The sequence below is a fragment of the Ctenopharyngodon idella genome, chromosome 3 (assembly GCF_019924925.1).
Source record: "Ctenopharyngodon idella isolate HZGC_01 chromosome 3, HZGC01, whole genome shotgun sequence".
Lineage (NCBI taxonomy): Eukaryota > Metazoa > Chordata > Actinopteri > Cypriniformes > Xenocyprididae > Ctenopharyngodon > Ctenopharyngodon idella.
In genome coordinates this window covers 36,188,648-36,213,032 of record NC_067222.1, presented here as the reverse complement: position 1 = coordinate 36,213,032, position 24,385 = coordinate 36,188,648, and the positions used below count along the sequence as shown (strand labels likewise).

At 36.6% G+C, this 24,385-nt stretch overlaps 1 protein-coding gene across 6 annotated transcripts in view; it reads left to right on the top strand.

Annotated features, from left to right (window-relative positions):
* The first annotated feature begins 11,073 nt into the window (after positions 1 to 11,073).
* Positions 11,074 to 24,385, top strand: part of sdk1a (sidekick cell adhesion molecule 1a) — a 331,621-nt gene continuing 318,309 nt past the window's right edge. For 4 of the 6 annotated variants that reach the window (XM_051886569.1, XM_051886567.1, XM_051886566.1 and 1 more), the window contains exon 1: positions 11,074 to 12,310. In XM_051886569.1, coding sequence (XP_051742529.1) covers positions 11,971 to 12,310 — 340 coding nt within the window. In that variant the 5' untranslated portion in view covers positions 11,074 to 11,970. The remainder of the gene's footprint in view (positions 12,311 to 24,385) is intronic. The other 2 variants (XM_051886570.1, XM_051886568.1) reach the window with 1 other exon arrangement.

Sequence of the window (24,385 nt, the reverse complement as noted above, 5' to 3'; positions counted from 1 at the left end):
ACATATCTTAAAATGTGCCATTGTTTTGGCTCAAGATGCACACCAGTAATGTATTTTTCTAATGAACGTTTATAAAAGCTACTTAAATATCCTAATTGAACTAAGGCCTAATCCTAGCTTAGGCTAAGCCCTGTCTGTGAAACTGGGCCAAAGTGTTTAAATGTGCATCTTTGAAAATGTCACTATGTAAATCTGCTCTGGTTATCTAATAATTAGAGTAATATTCTTCATCACTCCAGTTAATGTAATTGCCATCTCTTCTGATATTTTTGTTTCTCTAAGGCACTGAATCTAAAAACAGCCTGTGAAAGTTTCTGTGCCTGTACAAAGTGTATGAATATTTAATGAAGCCAGCATTGTTTAGTTTATGATTGACTGCCTGATGCCAAACAACTAACAGTAACATTCTTGTACCATAGTGTTTCACACGGTATCTTTGGCACCTCAATTTTGCATCAGAGTCACTTAGGAGAAGGACCTTGGGGCTACATAGCTGCAGACCAGTCAGGGTGCCCATGCTGACCCCTGTCCATCGCCGAAAGCTCCAACAGTGGGCACGTGAGCATCAGAACTGGACCACGGAGCAATAGAGGAGGCAGTGTGATGCTTTGGGCAATGTTCTGCTGGGAAACCTTGGGTCCTGCCATCCATGTGGATGTTACTTTGACACGTACCACCTACCTAAGCATTGTTGCAGACCATGTACACCCTTTCATGGAAACGGTATTCCCTGGTGGCTGTGGCCTCTTTCAGCAGGATAATGCGCCCTGCCACAAAGCAAAAATGGTTCAGGAATGGTTTAAGGAGCACAACAACGAGTTTGAGGCGTTGACTTGGCCTCCAAATTCCCCAGATCTCAATCCAATGGAGCATCTGTGGGATGTGCTGAACAAACAAGTCCGATCCATGGAGGCCCCACCTCGCAACTTACAGGACTTAAAGGATCTGCTGCTAACATCTTGGTGCCAGATACCACAACACACCTTCAGGGGTCTAGTGGAGTCCTGCCTCGATGGGTCAGGGCTGTTTTGGCAGCAAAAGGGGGACCAACGCAATATTAGGAAGGTCATAATGTTATGCCTGATCGGTGTGTGTGTGTGTGTATATATATATAAATATATATATATATTATCAGGGCGGGACTTGATTTTGTCCATTGGGAATTGATTGGATGGTTGTTGCATTTATTCCATAAAAAATAAGAATTGTCAGTTTTGATTTCATGATGACTTTATTTGAATTTTGATCATCAGGAACATATTTCCATATGAAAACTAGTCTGCCTTCGGCTTTATGTAGTGGGAGGAAGCAGGACAGAGTTCTAACACGTTCATTGGTAATGCATTTCATGTTTGAAGGACTGAACTTATACACAAATAACACAATAAAGGCAGGCACGGTGAAGTGACAGCAGGGGACACAGATTTCCTGCTGCAATTTCAGGTCAAATGTTATTTGGGGGCATGCTTTGCTGAATTAATTACATTTTCAAGTGCCTTCCATGATAAGTCCTAAACCTCAGGACAGAAAACTGAAATGTGCAGCTGATAAATTTTATCAGTGGTAAATGAAACTATCAGGGTGACTTCTGTGCGTCCCTACAGCAACATTCTGGTCACTCAGACTCACGCTCATCAAACGCGTACATGCTTCCAGAGAGCTTGCAAAGTGGGCTGCCAGCCTGTTGCCCCATGTGATTGGTTCATGGCCTTTGTTGAAGCAGCAGTTCATGTCTAATCATACAGGGAAATTGTGCATGGATTGGAATGGGCGGATTCATTTTATCATAGCGAGACATCCTGTGTGACCTCCGTTAGGGTGGTGAGGCATAACAAGACTCCACGGCAGAGTAAAGATTTTTTTCCCCCACTGCTTCTTCACTTATTCGTAACTGAAAATGAGTTCATAGGGGTCCCCAGGAGCCTCCAATGAATGAAGTTGAATTTAAATGTGCACTTTTTCTGCACGCATTCACGAGGGACCAGCGGATAAAAGGAAAAGCCATGCTATCAGTAAACACTAATAGACTGCAACTTCATCATATTATCTAAACTAGACGTCTTGCCAATGCTATTCAGACAATACTGGCCTTACTTTATCATTCATTTGTTCACTGGACAAACATGCATCATATTTTTTTTTTATCCCTATAATTACATGAACATCTCCACCAAAGTGTCATTTCCATCACATCTTGCATTATTTGTTGATTAGTTTGATAATTTGTTCATTATTTGTGGCATTTTGAGGTTGAAATTACATTTTACATATTGGATTAAAATGGCTGACTCCTTTCGCATACTTCATAGCTATACTGTAAAAAAATCCAATTTGTTCTTCTAACAAATGTAAAAACGTAGCTTGAACAAATATTATTTAGAAGGATAAGTCAGTTTATTATCTTGAGTGAAGTGAACTAGACAAGAATACTCTAAACATGTTGCTAACAAAAGTTGTTTTGTTGGCCTTATTTAGATTCTCAAGTATTTGTCCAAATGTTGTCCCAACTTTCCAAATTGAGTTATCTGAACAAACAGTTTTACGTTGAACAATGTTGTGCCGGTTCCCAGCATGCATTGCAGCTTGAAATAATTATGTGGTATAACTATTATTCAAAAATAATCATTGGTTGGCATTTACTGGCTAAATGTATGCTGTAGCTGTTGTTATCACTGTTATTTATATGTCATAAGGTATAGTTCATATTTTTCCTAAATTAACATTTGTTTGAGATTTGTGTTGTGTTGAGGTGTATGTGCATCTCACTGCAACTTTTGTTCATTTGCCTACACTGCTTATACTTACCGTTATACACTGCTTATACTTTACCATTCATTCCACTCAATCACTGCAAGGTTCTCAGAAAGCAACTCTCAGTCCGATTTTATTTGTAGTATTTTGGCACTCCTGTAATCCAGTGTTGGCACTGGTAAATATTTTTCAGCAATGATTAAACTTTACAGAAATGTATTTTTATATCAGGTTGCAAAGGCTTAGTTTCATTTTACGGCACAGTTATGTTTTCTGGAGCTGTACAGGAATTTTTCTATGACATTTTAGAGGTTTATTTTTCATGTTATATCAAGTGTACAGCTGTACAGTTTCATTTTTTTGGATCTTGAAATAAATATTTCTATGTTCTATATCACTCTGTGTTTCCCTTTTTGTTTAGAAGATAACTGAGCTTTTAAATCTCCTTTGTTAAAGCTTTACGAGGCATAAATAGTGCTCACTAGATGAGCTCTTAAAAACTACTAAGTGTTTTGTAACTTCCTGAATTAATCATGAAATACAGTAGGAATACATGTTAATAAAGACACTGAGTAACAATTATTATATGTCTAAATAATATGTATAAATGTACATTTTAAATAGTTTATTAATCATTTACTTGCACTTTCTAAATGATCTTATGAATGACTGACAACTAAATAACTTGTTTGTAAATAATTTAATACTTAGAAATGATAAATTGATCATCAATTATTAAACATTATAGATATGCTTATAAATCAAGAAAAAAAGCATTTATTGCTGTATTTATAAACTGCTTACTAATGTCTAAAAATGCTTTATAAATGATGAATTGACTATTTACTAATGCTTAATTAATGATTCATAGTGTACAGCTATTATAAAGTGTTACTGAATTTTTACCTTTAAAAGACTGTTGCTCATTAGATGAGCAAAAGTTTTTAAGTTGACTTTAATTGGAACGAATTAGTTGACTTAACATGTTAAAAGAGACACACACACACACACATTTATATATGTGTGTGTGTGTGTGTGTGTGTGTATATATATATATATATATATATATATATATATTTGGGTCAAATATGGACAAACCCAAGTGTTGGTTTAAATGAACCTAGGTTCATTTACTATTTAATTGTCTATATTTCATAGTTATAATTCTTAAAAATATATATTATTTTTGCTCAATAAATATTGTTTCTAGTATGATTATTAAATAATTAAATGCTTTATTTTACTCTTTGTTTAGAGTTTTAATGTAATTAATATTGTGATCATTTTAAGACTGAAAATAAAACATTAAAATCTCTCTCTATATATATAGTTTTTTTTTAAAAGTAGTGAAACAAATAATGAAGCAAGGCATAATAAAAAGTGTCCAAAACTATTTTAATGTGGCCTTCAAATGTGGCCTTTCTATAACAAAAAGAAAAGAGTTAAAATCTGTTCATTTAAAAAAAGTGAATATAACATAAATACCTCAGGGACATACAAGTTGCTGTAGATTAAGAAGAAACATCCACCTGAGTACATCCTGTTCTCTCCATACACATGCATGCACTCTACAGGCAGTTCCTTCACTGTGCCAAAGGGGGCAGTGTGGGGCTGTGCTTCAGTCTGAACTACACAATGGCTAGTTTGGGCTCTATTGTAGTTTATTTAAACGGAGCCAAGATTTATGTGAAGATCACATTTGATAGCAAATGTTGCATATTTGTCTCAGTTACATTTTTTGCTTAAATGCAGAGTATTTAATCTCATATTTAATAGTATTTTTTTTTTTTCAGTTTTTGTAAAGCCTAAATAACTTCAAATGAATTCTACTTGTTAAACATGTTTAAAGACTCAATAGTTTCTATGCATCTGGTTCACCATCAGCACAAACTTGAATTAATATAGCATTTTATCTCATGCCAGTCTGCTGTACTCACTCCCACACATACAGTACATGCTGTACACTATGACTTTATGATAGCACACCAAACAGCACCTACACGTTTAAACCTCACTATATGTTCAGTGCCATCTAGGCTCAGTCAGACAGTAATAACCGCCTCAGTTTTTCAGGGTCATCCATACAAGGTGTCAAATGCACCCACGCACATTTGTTTAAAGTAATTATCCAATAACCAATGTTAGCCATGCTCGCCGGTGCTAATACAGAAGTTTGTACTACCATCCAGATGCTAGTGCTGGTGCTGTAGCTCGCAGCAGTGTCTTCCTCCCTTGCAGGATGAAGGATTGAAGGATTTTCTGCATCTGCTTGGTCTGTTATGAGCCACACTGAGTGTTGGCAAGGAGACAGTCAGTCAGGCCTCGTAATGAGTAATAGAGGCTGGTTATCAAAGCAAAAGACGAATGCAGACTTGTTTAGAGTTCCTAGTGTGCTTCAAACAAAACAGATACAACAAAGCATTGCAATTTTTGGTTGCCTGAAAGATTGCTCCCATAGGACATCATTCTTGCATGATGATTGTGCGACAAAATAAGACAATATGCGCAAACCCTTTTAGCTCAAGGCAGTACAAGGCACATCATTTACTCAAAAAAGTGATATGCTTCCTCTTAAAGGGATAGTTCACCTAAAAATGTCATCATTTATTCACCCGCATGTCATTCCAAACCTGTGTGATTTCATTTCTTATGTCAAATACATATCGTTACAAAGCGAAACATTCTTTTTTCAGTGGAACACAAAGGAGATGTTTTGAAGAAAGTGAAAATAGTGAAAAACTAGGACAAAAAAAGACTGTGTGTGTTATTCATTTGAGTTGTTTTCCTCAGAGAAAACTATTGTTTCCAAATGACTTCAAAAAAAGAAAGAAAGAAAAAAAGGAATAAATCTCATTATTCCATAGTCATATTAACAACTTAAATTGTTTTTACTACATTTTTTTGTCCTTGTTTGTCACCCTTCACTTTCACTGAATGGAAAAAGCAGCATCTGTCATTTCCACCACATCATTCCGTCATCATTTATTCACCCTCATCATTCCAAGCTTGTATGATTTTATCTCTTATGTCAAATACAAAAAGAAAAGTGTAGCAGAATGTCCAAGCCGTCAGGCAAGATATATAGCTTGGAATATAAAGACTTATAAAAGACTTACTGTCTTTGACTTAGTTGTATTTGGGTTAGTTCACCCAAAAATGAAATTTCTGTCATTAATTACCCACCCTCATGTCGTTCCACACCCGTAAGACCTTCGTTCATCTTCAGAACACAAATTAAGATATTTTTGATAAAATCTGATGGCTCAGTGAGGCCTGCATTGACAGCAAGTTAATTTCCACTTGTGTTATTTCACAAAATTAACGACTTAATTCAACAATATCTAGTAATTTCAAAACACTGCTTCATGAAGCTTCGAAGCTACGAATCGCCCCCCAGTGGTGAACCATTGAAATTTTACTTATGACGTAACAACATACACTTATGATGTAACGAAGCCTCGTTTACTGAAATCACGTGACTTTGGCAGTTTGATACACGCTCTGAACCACTGATTCGAAACAAAAGATTCGTAAAGCTTTGAAGCTTCATGAAGCAGTGTTTTGAAATCGCCCATCACTAGATATTGTTGAATAAAGTCGTTATTTTGTTTTTTTGGCACACAAAAATATTCTCGTCGCTTCATAACATTAAGGTTGAATCACTGTACTCACATAAATATGTCTTTAGTAGCTTTCTGGGCATCTGAAAGTGAAAATTAAATTGCTATCAATGCAGGCCTCACTGAGCCATTGGATTTTATTAAAAATATCTTAATTTGTGTTCTGAAGATGAACGAAGGTCTTACAGGAGTAGAACAACATGAGGGTGAGTAATAAATGACAGAAAATTCATTTTGGGGTGAACTAACCCTTTAAGGTTGAACCACTGTAGTCAGATGGACTATTTTAACATAGTCTTTAGTACCTTTCTTAACCTTGAATGTGGTACTTACATTGCTTTCTATGGGGGATCAGAAACCTCTCGGATTTTATCAAAAATATATTAATTTGAGTTTCGAAGATGAACGAAGATCTTGCGAGTTTGGAACGACATGAGGGTGAGTAATTAATTGGGTGAACTAACCCTTTAAAGTCATATTGACAATGGAATGGAATATAAAAAACTTGACAACTTACATTTTTATGATATTTGTTTCCTTTCTGGTCACCATTTACTTTCATTGAATGGAAAAAGCATCGAAAACCTTCTTTAAAACATCTCCTTTGGAGTTCCACAGAAGAAAGAAAGTCATATGGGTTTGGAACGACATAGGGATGAGTAAATGAAGACTGAATTTTCATTTTTGGGTGAACTCTCCATTGAACCCTGAGGCACTTGAGGAACCAATCAGAAATGTCACTTGCAAAATTTAAGCAGAAATAGATAAATATACTTTGGAATCTATCCAGAGAGCCTATCTTTCTTCCAGCAGAGAGAAACATTTATTGCCATGACGATAAGTCATTTATCATCCTAAAAAAAAAAGAAGATACATTTGAGCAGATATTCAGTTGGGGCATTGATCTGTATCTGACAGGGGGTTGAGGTACTTCACAGAAGGAGCATGACTTCTTAAGCCGGACCATGTATTATCTCATCTCTCTGATATCCAGCACCTCTCAGCCCCCCCAGCATGGTGACAACAAACCCCATGGCCACACATGCACTACAGGCTTGACGGATCCTTTTCATCTGATTGCGGGGTCCTTGTGGTTCTGGCTTAGATAAGAGGAAGAAATGATTTATTGGACGCCAGTGAAGAAAGGTAGCCCAGTTTGCTCTGAGTCAAAGCCCTGCTCATTGAGATACAACCATGAACAGGCCAGCAGGGGATAGACTCTGACAGGCTTGAGGAAACGTGGGATTTGAGTGATCCTGAGGCCACACAAGCACAAGAGTAACCCATTTTCAGCATATGAGATGGGCTTGTCCCAGGCAAACAGTTTACACTAACTATTTATTGACAGGAAACAGGACCTGGATCTGAAAGGCATGAAGTAAACAGGCCCTGCTGTTGCTGGCTTTGTCTCAACTCTGTTTGCCACGCAGACAAGGCTCTGAAATAAACAGATGCAGAGCGTCTCGCCATATGCATCATCTCTTATCAGAAACACAAAACAGCTGAGCACGAAAACAATGTGCACCTTCAGTCGGGCGCAACGACTAACACGCAATAATCATGTCGGCTGTCTATAAACCATCACGGGCCTCTTTGATTATGAAAAATCTCTCGAGCTGATGAATCACATGGATCACGGCGGTGAGGTGATAAATAACCCAGACATCATGTGACTCAACAGCCTTATCAGACATCCTGTTAGTGCTGACAGTTACAACTCAGGTAAACACAGAGAGCTTCATTTACAAGAATTCATTGACATAAACGTTCTTGCTCAAATTTGTTAACATGGAGTAGATGAAAGGACTGCTTGTTTGGTATGATGGAGTCGGCGCTGATTATTTGTATTGCATTAATAGAACATAATCTGCATTCATGAAACCGAGTGTTTCCTGCTGTGATGACAAAGGCATTTGTTTTGCCTTTTCTTTCTTGCTCTCGTACATAGCAGAATGAATTATTACACTGGCCTGAGCAATTGAAGACCCCAGGTAGTGTCTGGACTCAATGAGACATTCAGGTGCATTATATGTGGCATTTAAAGTCTTAATTACAAAGCGTCAAGCTAAAGGTTTGGGTTTCTAAAGCTAAAGGGTTTGGTGACAATGTAAGCATTATGATATTAAGCACCAAATTGAACATTTTACAATAGAGTTTTCTCTAAAATGGTTGCTAAGGTGTTTTTCAGCATGTTGCAATGTTTTTCTGAAGACATAAAATAGAAAGTCTAAACACTTCACCTTTAAAGGGTTAGTTCACCCAAAAATGAAAATTACCCCATGATTTACTCACCCTCAAGCCATCCTAGGTGTATATGACTTTCTTCTTTCAGACGAATACAATTGGAGTTATATTAAATAATATCCTTGCTCTCCTAAGCTTTATTATGGCAAAGAATATAGGATGAGATTTTGAAGCCCAAAAAAGGGCAACCATCTAACATAAAAGATATCCACACGGCTCCAGGGGATTAATAAAGGCCTTCTGAAGTGAAGCAATGTGTTTGTGTGAGAAAAATATCCATATTTAACACTACAAAAAAACTACAATAATTTGCTTCTGACAGACGGCCATACATGTTGATTTATGGCGAAAGAATGAACTCTGACCTGACACATGACGAGGAAGCGGAGAGGATAGAGCAAAACAAAACACCGGTCACGAATTAGAAGTTTTAAAGAGAAATGTCAGAGGATTTCGATATAAGAGAAGAGGAGCTTGTGTTTGTTGCACAGCCCTATTTGTTTAAACTGCGAGAGTCAAAGTTTACACTACTCCTACATCACGTCAGGGGTTACTCTTTTGGCGTAAGTCGACGTGCGTACGGCCGTCTGCTGGAAGCCAGTTATTTAAGTTTTTTAAGTTTTAAATATGGATATTCTTCTTACACAACAAACGCATCACTTAAGAAGGCCTTTATTAACCCCCCGGGGCCGTTTGGTTATCTTTTAAGATGGATGGTTGCACTTCAAAATCTCATCCTCTATTCACTGCCATTATAAAGCTTAGGAGAGCCAGGACATTATTTAATATAACTCTGATCGTATTCATTAGAAAGAAGAAAGTCATATACACCTAGGATGGCTTGAGGGTGAGTAAATCATGGGGTAATTTTCATTTTTGGGTGAACTAAACCTTTAGCGTAAAATTTTGGACGAGTTATATGGCAAAATTAATATCTGGGTTTAGAAGTTTGTTGAAATCCCTATAATATCCGACTGTCCAAAAGTGGTATATAAATTCCGTGGTATAGTATATATAGAGCTCAAACTTTTCTGTATTCATTTACTTTCACAGGAAAAACATGCAACTTTGTGCCTTTTTGAGTCATTTTCCTTGTTACTAACATCAAGGCAAAACCAAGCTATTTATCTCTGCAGAACAGAAAGCTGATTCACACATATTTACATAGCCTGAGTTGTGTTAATTAACATAAACAACCAGGAAGTGTGTGAGACAACTTGATCTGATGGTAGAGGACAGAATAAAAAAGGACAACTTAGGTCAAAAAATGTCAACTTTTCATATGTAGGAAGGACCTTTCGTATTTCGTATTACTGAGCAATACGTTAAAACAATCATAAATTAATGTGAGATGCAAATGCAAAGTAGCTTTCATAATTGTTTGAAAAGGTAAATTTATTTTTCTGATGACATAAAGGTTATAAGTTAAAAGTCAAAAGTTATTACTTTCCAAAGTAATTTCTACACCTGAAATTGTCCTTAAAGGGATCATATAATGCCACTTTTATAGCATGTTAAATTTGTCACTTTTTGAGGGTGAGCAAAAATGCTCCGTTTTTGTGTGTGTCCCTTTAAATGCAAAGGAGCTGCTGCTCCCGAGAAGAGGGCGGAGACTTTTATGTTCAAACTGGAGTCGGACAATGATGGAGAGACTCAAGAAGAAGTGACAACATGTAGAATGCAACAGGACGTTTCTGAAGGTTAGTTGATGAAGTTATGTAGCTGATGTGGCGTTAACTAAAAGTCATTGATTAGCATATTCTGTCATGATAATCTATAAATCGCTCGTGTGGGAACTCTTGTAACAGATCCAGAGAATATATGCTGCATGAAGACAGAACAGGTATAGTTTAGTTTAATTACGGTTATAACTTATGTTGTCATCTTGCTTTTATGACATGCTATTGCATTTGTGTTACTGTATTGCAATAACATAGCCTCACCCCTTTGTTTCGTGTTCCCAGGGGCAGGGTTTATGTAAGTTTTAGGGTTAGTGATGTCACTAACCCAGGAAGAAGCTCGTTGTTGTAGTTCCTACCAGCCGTTTGTTGTAGTCCTTAAAAATTGATTTCTGTAAAAAGAAAATATCTCCCTTTTTCTTTGAACTTTAAGCGTCGTAACTTTGCAGATGTTGTTTATGCAACATTACACACTAACTAAAGTTAAAAAACTGAAATCATAATCAACCACCCCTTTAAAATTGATTTTGTTGAGGCAACCTATTTTTTTTGTGTGAAAACCTATGTATAGTTTTTGATTTGCAATGACATCCAGGGGTAAAAAAGATAAAAATGGAAAGGTAATTTGACCTTGATGTTCAATATGTTGAACCCCCCCCCCAAACCCTCCATATAATTCGCACCCGTTTTATATATATAAGCGAATATCTGGCATTGCTGCAATACTAGGAGTGTATAAAGTATTGCCTCCAGCAGCAGCCAATGAGTCTTTAGTGGGGCGGAGGTGAGTGAGTGAGTGAGAGGGAGCGCGGCTGCAGTTCTCAATGGAAGTTGCTGTAAGTGCGCTGGACCTGTACACTACATTTCCCTCGCTTCAGTTCGCTGTGAGCCGGAGCTCTGCTCACACGTACACAACGATCAGCCGCTTGTTGCTTTAGCTCGCAGGGCATTTCAAAAGTACGCCGGAGCACCTGGGATACCTTGCGATATACATATCTATTTATTGATCTGTTTCTATAATCATATTCGCTGCGACGTTTCATCAGGCACTGCCGGTGAATTTAAGAGAGCTCATATTAGTACGCATACAGTTTTTGGGTGTCTTTGACTGGGTTTACGTGGCTGCATGCAACCGTCTGGATCCTTGTCGATAGCTAGTGTACATCAGTCGACTGGTAGTTGATAGTTTGGCTGGTTATGGTTTTCTTTGCAGTCCCTCCAACATGTTGAAATAACAGGAGGAGCAGCACTGCATGCAACTGGATCTGCAAAGTGAGAGCGGATTGAATATGAGACTTGAGGGGATATATATTGAGTGAGTGTGCTTTTAAAGTGGGCTGAATAAATACTATTTACGAGACTTTATTTCGCAAGCAATAAAAAGCCTGACGGGATCCTGTAAAGTGAATCAGTGTGGTGTCATCAGTGTAATGCATAGGCTACATTTAATTACAGCAGGACTCAGTAACGTATATTTATAAACCCGTAATGACTTGTGTGCAGTGAGTGCGCGCCTTCGCGGGCTTCACGCGCAGTGTCTTCATTTAACTGTTAATGAAAAGCACATTATTTGCCAGGAACTTTCGACTGGGCAGAATGTACGTTTTCTAATTGCCAGTTCTCGTGGATAAGAGTTAAACTTGCGGAGAGCGAAACGGAGCGCGCGCGATACCGGAATGGGCGCCAGTGGATCTGATCCCACAGAGAGAAAATTCACAGGTCTGTCTAAAGCACAGAGACCTGGGAGACACAACACGGCAGTGGAGGAGGACAGTGTTTACTCAGGAGGCAACGGCTCCCGTAAAGCCACAGAGCGCACTTACTCAACATCACTTCTCACACGCGTGGACAAGAATGCCATCATGTGTGAGCACAGGAGCGCTTCTTCCAAGATTTTTACACGTTTCTCCGGGAGGAATGCGAGCGGGAATGGAAGGAGAAAGTTTGCATTGTGCACTTGGAGTTGGTGGGCGTTTTTCTGCGTTCACGTCCACGTGTTGAGAGCGGTCACACAAGGTAAGTTTTGAATATGACACAGCAGCTTCATATAGAATAGTTCAGTATACTCTGATATATGGGTGATTCTTCAGTTATAGAGGCACTTTGGACTACTTGAAATGACTGTCAAAACGTGTATCACTTCCCCGGAATAAATTCCGGATATGGCTTTGATCATATTTAAGTGGATTTTGGTATAATGTATAATGGTGTGGAGTTTTGATATTTATCTTAAAGGGTTAGTTCACCCAAAAATGAAAATAATGTCATTTATTACTCACCCTCATGTTGTTCTACACCCGTAAGGCCTTCGTTCATCTTCGGAACACAAATTAAGATATTTTTGATTAAATCCGATGGCTCAGTGAGGCCTGCATTCAAAGCAATGACATTTCCTCTCTCAAGATCCATAAAGGTACTAACAACATATTTAAAACAGTTCATGCGAGTTCAGTAGTTCTACCTTAATATTATAAAGAGACGAAAATACTTTTTGAGCGCCAAAAAAACAAAATAACGACTTTTCAACAATATAGTGATGGGCCGATTTCAAAACACTGCTTCGGAGCTTTACGAATCGAATCAGTGACTCGGATCTCCTTTCAAACGGCTAAACTGCTGAAATCACGTGACTTTCGGCCCATCACTATATTGTTGAAAAGTCGTTTTTTTTTGGCGCACAAAAATATTCTCGTCGCTTTATAATATTAAGGTAGAACTACTGTAGTCACATGAACTGTTATAAATATGCTTTTAGCACCTTTCTGGGCATCTGAAAGTGTTAATTATCTCGCTGGCAATGGAGGCCTCACTGAGCCATCGGATTTAATCAAAAATATCTTAATTTGTGTTCCGAAGATGAATGAAGGCCTTACGGGTGTAGAACTACACGAGGGTGAGTAATAAATGACATTATTTTCATTTTTGGGTGAACTAACCCTTTAAGGTAATGACATTTTTTTTGACCCATTTTTAGAGAAAAAGTTGATTAGGCTAAGCCGTGAACATACATGCTAACACAAGTTGTCTAGCTAGCAGCCATTTAATTAGCTTTGAATGTATACTATTAAAATTGATTGAAATTGATTAGGAAATTGATTGTTTCTGAAATTAACATTCGATAAAATTTTGAATTAAATGTAAACCGTTGGTAATGAGTTTTAATGAGTTGGTAATTTATTTTTTATATATATATATATATATATATATATAATATATATATATATATATATATATATATAATTTATTGCAGGAACACGCATTTTGCATTAACGTCATCATCGAATCAATCAAATAACGCTAAAGTTTTATGGAAAAACTTAAAGGATTAGTTCACTTCTGAATTAAAATTTCCTGATAGTTTACTCACCCCCATGTCATCCAAGATGTTCATGTCTTTCTTTCTTCATTCGAAAAGAAATTAAGGTTTTTTGAGGAAAATATTCCAGGATTTTTCTCCATATAGTGGGCTTAAGTGGGGTTCAACATGGGGGTGAGTAAATTGTCAGGAGATTTTCATTCGGAAGTGAACTAAACCTTTAATGACAGCAGTTTTGAAAAACGAATTGTACACATCAATATCAAATTAACTGAAAATGTGTTTTTTTAAGTTCTTAGGACGAAGTGCAAAGTAAAACTTATCTGATTTTAAGCATTTTTTTCTAATCATTTATCATCAGAGAAATTCTGGCTAATCTAACATATTTTACATATTGTTTTAATTTGTTCTTTAAAATGAGAAACATGATATTAGATGAATTTCTTTTTTTTTCCTCACCAAAATTAGTTTAAGTGGACAAAAAGTTCTCCTACTTGAAGAATCACCTAAATTCTATAGATCGACCTAATAGTGTCATATTGGAAATTATGAAGGGTGCATGATCAATGTGTTTGACACTGATGTCATAAAGCTGCCAAACTTGATTTCAATGATAATGGAATGTCAAATATTTGTCTGTCTGTGCAACAGACAGTTGAGCTGAGATCTCTGGACCTGAACAATAGAGGAGTCATTAGGTCAGACTGCATGCATGGTCACAGATGGCATATGCATCGTTTGGCGGTGATTCCCTCTGTAATGTTTCTCATCAGGGTATATGATATGCATAGTGGGGCACTTGGGGACAAGAGTAACAGTTGGCATGCTGAGAAAAGAAAGAGACTGGTTAGTGCTGTTATAAGAACTCTAGCCCCCTGGTTTCACAGACGAGGCTTAAGCCTAATCCCAGACTAAAATGCATCTTAAAATATGTCAGAGCCATTGTTTTGCTTCAAGATGCACACCAGTAATGTTTTTCCTAAAGCACATTTATAAAAGCTACTTAAATGTCCTAATTGAACTAAGGCCTAATCCTGGCTTAATCTAAGCCCTGTCTGTGAAACCAGGGTTAGATGTAGGTTTGCTTCATGTATCATGATATTAAGTACTTTTTAATGTGATGCTGCAGGTGAGCATAAAACAGAATTGGTCTTGTCAGAAGTGGTTCCTTTTATTTTTAAGAATTTGTTATTTTAGACATTGGGGGGTATAATAGAAATGATCAGCCATGTGTGACTAATGACAGGCCCTTTTATTCCTCTGTCAAATTATTTTTATTGAAAAATAACCAAAACAGCATGCCTCATTAAAAAGAACATTTTTAATTCCTTAATACTCCACAGATTAGAGTCATTTTCTTCCCGTAATCAAAAGGATAAATGATCTAAAAAAAAAAAAAAAAGACGGCGAAATTCTCGTGAATTAAAACCTTATCCTGCTTTAAGCTCTTTCCACCCACAATGCATGTATTTTTGTCACTTGTGCTATTTGCATTTCTGAAGGCACCATAAAAAACAACAACAACAACAGATGTTCAGTTAAAGGAGTTTTAACCAGCTGCTAACTAGATTAAGCTATAAATGTGAATCTGAAGCCTAAAACTTGCTTTTAGGTACAAATAAAATGGTGATTTGTTTTTGAATTCTAGACAACAAGAAACTGGAATAATATCCATGTAATTTACTTTGACATATGACTATATCTGATTTATTCAAGTGTGAGGTTCTGTTTTGTGTGTTTTTTTGTCCTTCAAGATAAACACTTACTGAAGATAAAGGCCTATAGTAAAAGTGTGTCAGCTTAAGGTATATTCCTTGAGTATCTTTAGAGTTAAAGGGTTAGTTCACCCAAAAATTAAATTTCTGTCATTAATTACTCACCCTCATGTCGTTCCAAACCCGTAAGACCTTCGTTCATCTTCGGAACACAAATTAAGGTATTTTTGATAAAATCTGATGGCTCAGTGAGGCCTCCATTGACAGCAAGATAATTAACACTTTCAATGCCCAGAAAGCTACTAAAGACGTATTTAAATCAGTTCATGTGACTACAGTGGTTCAACCTTAATGTTATGAAGCGACGAGAATACTTTTTGTGCACCGAAAAAACAAAATAACGACTTTATTCAACAATATCTAGTGATAGACGATTTCAAAACACTGCTTCATGAAGCTTCGAAGCTTTATGAATCTTTTGTTTCGAATCAGTGGTTCGGAGCATGTATCAAACTGCCAAAGTCATGTGATTTCAGTAAACAAGGCTTCGTTACGTAATAAGTGTTTTGAAATGTTTAGAAATTTCAATAGTTCACGTGACTTTGGCAGTTTGATACACGCTCTGAACCAGTGATTTGAAACAAAAGATTCATCAAGCTCCGAAGCTTCATGAAGCAGTGTTTTGAAATCGTCCATCACTAGATATTGTTGAATAAAGTCTTTATTTTGTTTTTTTTGGCACACAAAAAGTATTCTCATTGCTTCATAACATTAAGGTTGAACCACTGTAGTCACATGAACTGTTTTAAATATGTCTTTAGTACCTTTCTTTTTGAAAGTGTTAATTATCTTGCTGGCAATGGAGGCCTCACTGAGCCATCGGATTTTATCAAAAATATCTTAATTTGTGTTCTGAAGATGAACGAAGGTCTTATGGGTGTGGAACGACATGAAGGTGAGTAATTAATGACAGAATTTTCCTTTTTGGGTTTTGGGTTTAATATCTCATATCTTAAAATGCACCATTGAAAGAAAAATGAAATGACTAATCTGTTATTTATATGTGAATGCTTTCAGAGCTATGCTCCAAAGTACACTTTATATACGCCTCTGTGGTTACTAATTAACTTTGAACATACGGAAACAGTACTCTTAAGTGGATGCATTGACTCCATTTCAGTCTAGAAATGGTAAAGCAGACAACGTTTTTGTGTGTGTGTGGAGGAGTGTAGTTACCGTAATTCACTGTTGCAATCTTTTATTGCGTGCTTCAAACGTATATACTTTATTTAATTTCTAAAGGTTCAGCAAAGTTGTTGAGGTGCATGCAGTGTCAGCCAGTTCCCAAGTCCTATGTCAAGGTCTTTTGATGTTTGGAGAGCTCCCAGCACTGTTCTGGGAATGGGCTAGATATTATTGATCTGAATTGAAGAGCCAACAGCATTATCGGAGCTAGCATATTGGAACGAGGTTGACATGTTAACCTTTCCGTTTCATTTAACATGGCAATATAAATCTGAGTGTTAAGATTAGGTTTTTAGATCTCAAAACTGCTGTAATTTTTATTTTTAGAATAGCCAAAAAACTGTAAGTACTATATACGGCCACAGTTTATGTTCGAACGAAAGCTGCCTATTATACACTAAAATGCTCTTGGCTCTCATTTTGATGCAGAAAAACCTGGGCAAATCTAGCCTTTTGCAGGTGTTTATATTTGTCTCAAATCATAAACTTCTGCTGGCAGTTGAAATTTTTGGCTGCTTGGGTCTGGCAGAGGACCACAATGCCCTTAAAACCAAACGCCCGGGCAGAGAGGGAGTTTGTCAAGCAGTAGCAGGTGCACAATCCCCCTGCCGTGCTTCTAGAAAGGTCTCTGGGCTAATGATGTTTGTGCCACAGCATTGTGAAGGTAAATGTAGTTTCATCCACAAGAAAGTTCCCTGTATATCATCTGCTAGATGTGCCAGCAGACACATCCACCCGACTCATTTATGGCTGTAATCTTTTAAATTTCATTGCCTCGCCATCTGTGCAATCAGCAACTGCTAAATTTTTCATTTTCTGCAGTGTCCTTCTGTATCTGAAGAATATACTACTTTAGATGAGAGAGTCAAGTTTCATATACTGTACATGGGTTTTTAATGACTTGCAAACTTAAAAATTTGGTTTTGTGTGGTGTATAGAGGGTATGCACATGACGTCACCGTCGGCCATTGTGACTGCAGTTACGCCCAGAAAGACTGGCTGAAAGACCATTGGTTTTCAGCGTGAATGCAGTGAAAACACACAAAAACACATTCAAAAAGGGAAAAAGCTTTGCAATTGACTGTACAATTAGATTTGACAAGAAATCTGAGGTATATTTTTTACAGACTGCCAAAAGCTAAAGAAAAGAGAAGCAAGGGATGCAATTCACAGAAACTACTGGACTCCAGGCAGAGAAACATGGATTTGCAGTTATAATTTTGTCAATATGTTGACTTTTGGGGTAAAATCATACCCTATATATTGTATTGTTATATATTGTATTGACAACTCATCAATTAAATATTTACCATGTTATACTCTGCATAATTTTGTGTTTTTAAATAAACATTGACAAAACTATAAAAGAGTTAGGGCTGGATCATTTTCGCAGTTTCCCCTATTAAATCCAGGCATGCAGCAGGCTCTTTTGCCACTCAGTCTGGCTGAGGGGATGTGTTCTGACGGGAAAGTGACGTCAATGCATACATCGTTACTGTGAATTCAGCTATAGATAAAAGTATGTGATAGAAATTGTCACAGGTTATCTGTGCTTGTGTTTGTTTTCGGTGGGTTTTGCATGTGTTTTGCTTCTGTTTCATGTGTTTGAGTTTGTTTCTATGATTTCTCATTGATTGATTAAGTTGTATACCTGTTGCTTGTTTCGTTGATTGGTTTGGTCTTGTTTATATAGAGCTTGTTTTCTGTCACTCTTTGTTTGATATTTGTCGTGTTAAATTGGTTGTTCCGTTCGAGTTATTGATATAGATTATTATAAGAGTTTTGTACCATTTTTTGTACCTAAACCCCATCAAACTTTCTTAATTTTCACATTTTCAAAAAACATCATTTGATTTATTAGCTGTTTTCCTCACAAGGACCAAAAATGCCAACACAAGGACAAGGATTTTGGATATTGCCATCTTTATGGGGACATTTTGTCCCCATAATGTAGGGCAGGGTTCCTTAAATCCAGCCCTGGAGGGCCACTGTCCTGCAGAGTTTAGCTAAAACCATGATCAAACTCAGGGCTCGTCCACACGGAGACGCGTTTAGATGCATACGCAAAAATTTTGTATCATATAGGTGTTTCTTCCAGACGGATCCGGCATTTTCAGCGTCTGAATCCACTATTTTTTGAAACCGGGTCCCAGAGTGGATAAATCTGAAAACGACACCCTTGCGTTTTCGTGTGTACAGCCAATCCGTATATTTTGTGAAATGATGATGTCATCACCCCACATGTCGACCCTAGTCAGACATCGCTACGTCACGTAACAGCAACAACAACAACAACAATAATAGTGGACTACATGCTTGTATTTATGCTGCAGAAGCTACCGAGCCTATTAGCTTTACTAAAATAAAGCTTTATATCTAAGCTTTACTAAGGGTTGTATACAGCGCGGAAAGTTTATTCTCATGCTCCAAGTCTTATTCTTCGTTTTTAGTCTATCTCTGTGGCAGAATTATCGGTTTCAGTGGTTTCGTGTGTACGCAGATATTTCTTGAGACGAGGGGGAAGAAAAAGATCGGATAGGGAAAGCTCTGGCTTCGTGTGGATGTAGCCTCACTTATCTGCAATTTTCTATTAACTCTGAAGACTTGACTAGCTTGTTCAGGTGTGTTTGATTAGGGTTGGATCTAAACCCTGCAGGGCAGTGGCCCTCAAGGACCAGATTTGAGGAACCCTGATGCAAACAAAGATAAATCATATTAAAACTTTTGCATGCTGAATGTAAAAAAAAAAAAAAAATACAACCTATATGCAATGTCACTGAAAACTGCATAAGTGTTCATGCCCCTGAACTAAAACTTAGTTAAAGTACCCTTTCATTTTATTACAGCACTCAGTCTGTTTGGATAGGAGCTCAGCTTGATTAGCTAGATCAGCTTGGCACATCTTGCAAAGACAAATGGAAAGGAAAAAAAAAAAAAAAAAAAAAAAAAAAAAAATATATATATATATATATATATATATATATATTTTTTTTTTTTTTTTTTTTTTCTGTGTAGGGGCAAGTGAAAATATTGACAGCACAAGTAAAAATATGAACTACTGGGGGCAACTGGGGGTTGAGCCCTGCTGCCACCATTTTGATTATTGATTTGTACACAAATCATTGTGAATGCATGTAATGCAAGAGCAGACATTCATTTCACAGCTTCAGCGCTGCCAGCTCGTCCAGGTGAAGGATACCACATAGTATTTCATGTCAAAGTTGAGGAATTGCCCCTATCTTCTAAATTAAAATGATGAGTACAACTCCTGGCATGACAAATTGTGTCAGTGCTGCTTAACATAAATTCCATTTTTTTTTCAGTTCCCTTTCATGTGCTGCTTTAAAGCAAGGTTAACAATCATGTCCGTTGTATTTATAAAGGTTAATGCAATTATGAATTGTTTTTCCACAAGTAAAGTTGGGTAAATTAGCTGTTATTTTATTTCCTTGATTGTATTGTTCAAACTTTGATTGCGTTTCCAGCTAATTGCAAACTGAATTAATTTCTAGGACCAGATTTGACACTTCAAATCATATCTCAAAAAGTTACTACAAACTCTTCGTAGAAAGATTCAGCAACCAATGAATGAATGCAGTTAATGAAAAAAAAAATCACAGTATGATATTTTCTAAATATGTGCTCATTTGGTAGTTTAATGTAAGCTTTTACTTTAGGAAAATCTTGTTTTCTTATAAACACAAAGTCATGCTGAAGGCATCAGTGAGCATCTATTGGTACTTGACTAAACCACATCTCATCACAATTAACAAGATGTGTGTCATTATGTTATCAGTAAGGCCTGTCAGAGTATGTCAAAGCAATCATGAGCAATCTGTAATTAGTAGGGTTTTAAATATACAAAATGCATCAATACCTTCTTTAATTGTAATTGTTTGTTAAGTGTTCTGTCATAATAATCATTAGGGATGGATCACAATGGCCAACTCAACAACCAACTAATCAATATCCAAGTTTGATTAGTTTTTGCTTTCTTTCTTTTTGATTTAGTGGTCCTTGGGCATTATGTAATGTGTTTAGTTTTTAGAAAATGCATCTCTAGTCCCCTTCCATTCTGTTCCTATCCCATCTCAAGCCTAAACCCAGCTTAATTTATGTACACTTTCAAAAATAAAATTTCCAAAATAAGATTTTCGTAGCAATGCCATATAAGAACCATTTTGGGTTCACCAAAGAACAAAAGAACCAGTTTTAAGAATCAGGGTCTGGATTCATGAAACATTATTAAGAATAAAATTCAGTTGTCTGGTGGCAGCTAGTTATTTTAGTTTATAAAGTTTTAAATATGGATATTTTTCTTACTAAAACCCATTGCTTCGCTTCAGAAGGCCTTTATTAACCCCCTGGAGCCGTATGGATTATATTTATAATGGATGGATGCATTTTTTTTTTGGGCTTCAAAATCTGGCCACCCATTCACTACCATTATAAAGCATGGTAGAACCAGGATATTTTTAAATATATCTCCGATTGTGTTTGTTTGAAAGAAGATTAGATAGTCATATACACCTAGGATGGCTTGAGGGTGAGTAAATCATGGGATAATTTTCATTTTTGGGTGAACTATCCCTTTAAGAGTGTAGAGCAACTCGCTTACTAGTCTAGTCTGAAAATATGTTGTTTTGTACATCCCTAGTGTTCGTGAATCCTTTTTACATAAAAGGATATTTTAAGCAGAAAGGCAAGGCTTAGTTGGACAGAGCCACAAAATGTTCATTCTTTATGTTCATAATTTTATATATTAGTTCATTTGGGATCAGCCCAAGATTGAGATGCATTTCAAATCCCATCAAGAGTCAAATGGATTGCTACTTATTATTGCCACAGTTCAGATGTAATGGAATAGAAAATGAATAGAATTTACACATTTGAAGAATGAAGAAAATGGAAGAAAAGTCAGCATGAATGTAAAGCTGTTAACCTAAAGCTAAGTATATTGCTGGGAATTAAAACAAACTGCAACAAAATGAGGTTAGATGTATTTAATGATTCTGGAAAGCGATCAAAAATAAATTTTACTTCTTTAATTAAGAACAATTAGTAGACATTGTCTCTTAATTCCACAAATATTAGTATTATTATCAATTAGAACAATTATGAAGTTAATAAAAGCATAAACACAGATTGTTCTGAAAACTTTGTAGCAGTTGAATGTTAAGGGCCATTGCTCTCATTGAGTTTGCTGATTGTAAATACGATTATCCAAAGTGATCAAGCAGTAAATGTTATGTTATCAATGGCACCAAAGGACTCCATAAAGTTACACAAAGAGATTTAAAATGAAACTGGTACCATATATTGATTCTACAAATTGGGAGAAAATGTACTTTTTTGTAGCATGTATCCTCAGGGAATGAACTTTACAATTGAGCTGTGAATCATAAAGTTTAACTAAATCAATATCACTCAAGCAAGGGTGTGTTATGGCTGTATATCAGCACAGATAGGAAAAAACAAGGGACGTCCAAAAGACCTTCTTTTGTGTGGAACTACTTTCCAACATCATGGACTAAGGATCTTGTAGTCAAAATATATATCCAAAGCTCCGTCATTTCAAAAACGTTACATTAGAACTAGAAACAAAGGCTATGTTCACACTGCGAGCCTTAATGCTCAATTCCGATTTTTGCTCAGATCTGATTTTTTTTGTATAGCTGTTCACATTGTTGTTTCAAATGTGGCCAATATCATATTTCCAGTGTGAACAGATCCTGGTTCTGAACTAACCTGCATGCGCAAAAGTACGCCGTATCGCATTCAACCACAATTGTCTTCTTGATTTCTGTGAAGGAATGTCTGCCGGGATCCGGTAAAACTTTAGTTTTGAACCAAAAGTGCTGTTCCTTCTATTCTGGCAGCCAAAAACACAACAAGACGACATTTTAAAGTCAAAACCTCAAACTTTTAGCGCGCCTGCTATGAGTTCATCCTTAAGTTTTGCCTCCAGCTAGAGCGGTGATGTCACAGTGACGTAGGCGATTAAGGGGTCTATAGAGCTGTCTCTGTAAAACTTACAAGTTCTGACACATCACTGCCCTTCTACTGACTACCTTTTGCAACTGTCTTGATAACGTTGTGTATGTAAAATCTTCGAATAGACTCCCATGAGCTCAAAATCGTGATGAATGTTGATCTCGAGTGACGTAAAAATCGCATGAATTCTGATATGACTGCTCGCACTGCGGTCGCATTACAAAACATCTGATCTGCATCGGATTTAGTACCACATATGGAATTGGCACATGAAGGAGAGGGCAGCATGATTGTGTGATATTGCTTTTATGCAACATTCAATAAACAAGACGTAATATTGAGTAACTTACATTTTAGACATAATATTGCAAGTTACTATGTCTGTTTTTGTTCTGCCAGTGAAAATAGTTAATAGTTTGTTTTGATAAACAAAAGCAGAACTGTTACAGCATGATTCCTTCATGAACAATTCAGTGTTTTTGAGAAAATGACTCATTGACAAAGAGAGTGAAATTTTGTTTCTGAATGAATCAGTGGTTGAATGAATTGGTTTAATGAATGATTCAAGTGACTCATTCATAATGACTCTCATTAAGTCATTTATCGCCACCTACTAGTGTAACAATGTAATTTCCAGAAAGAGTCACTGAAAAATCCCACCAATAATGTTGACAGTCTGACTAAATGGGCAAATATGGAACTAACTGTTGTAAAAAAAAAAAAAGTTAATAAATAGCATATATTGTGGAACAAGATAGATACCACATAATGAACTGTTCAGTATTGTAGCACTAGGTTGTATTTAAGAGGCTCGTTCTATTGAACTGAAAAAATACACACAGGGATATTAATGAGTCAAAGATCTCTAAAATAAATGCTAGCTGTCACAAAAAAAGTGATTAATTGCTACTGTACATTAATTAGCTAAACAGATATTTCCAAATGTCAAAACAAATGTGAGTGAGAAGCATGTATTTCAGAGATTGATATATATTTTTAAAGAATACCTGAAGCAACCCACTGGGTAAAACTGCTCTGTTGATCTGATAAGAGTGGGTGATTTACACACATATATAAAATGTGTCAGTCGTGTCATGTCTTTAACATTCAGAGCGATTCAGGCTGTCGAACAAACTCGTTCATCAGATACAACAGACATGTTTGTTGTGAATAATTTATCAGATGATAACAGTTGCTCAGCCTGTCTGACTGTCAATCCCTAACAGATTTACGCAGGGCTTTTTGATTTCCACTCATTTTAGCTGACATTAGAGCCCATTTTAAAGTGTGCAGTCACCTGTTGCAATACTTGGCAGGCTTGTAATCTACCGCAACAGTAAAAGTCTTTGAACAATAACAGTCTTCCTGTTTATAACGACTCCCATATGTAAGATAATAGCTAATTCCTGAGGTTCATTTGGCACGCTTTCAGCTATTGTGCATTATATAAACACAAGATGGGCTTGACTCATGTTAGATAATGGGGCTTTGCTAACTTGGTAGTCTAAATCATGGCCAGAAGTGACCTTTCAACAACTCTAGACATTTATGTGTGGGAACCAAAATTAAATTTCATTTTTGCTTTTTTAAATTTAAATTACACTGACACTTCCAGCATGTCAGCCTAGTAGTGTTTAAAACTGTTGCCTCAAACCTAATGTTTTACACTTGTAGGCTAACATTTCTTTTTAAAGAACATACTTAAGAAAACAGAAAACAGATATCACGATATTGATGCTAAAACGATATATCGTGCAGCCCTACTATATAGATGTGGCTATATGAGGCTATAGTTTGAATTAATCCTTTTTCTTTGCATGA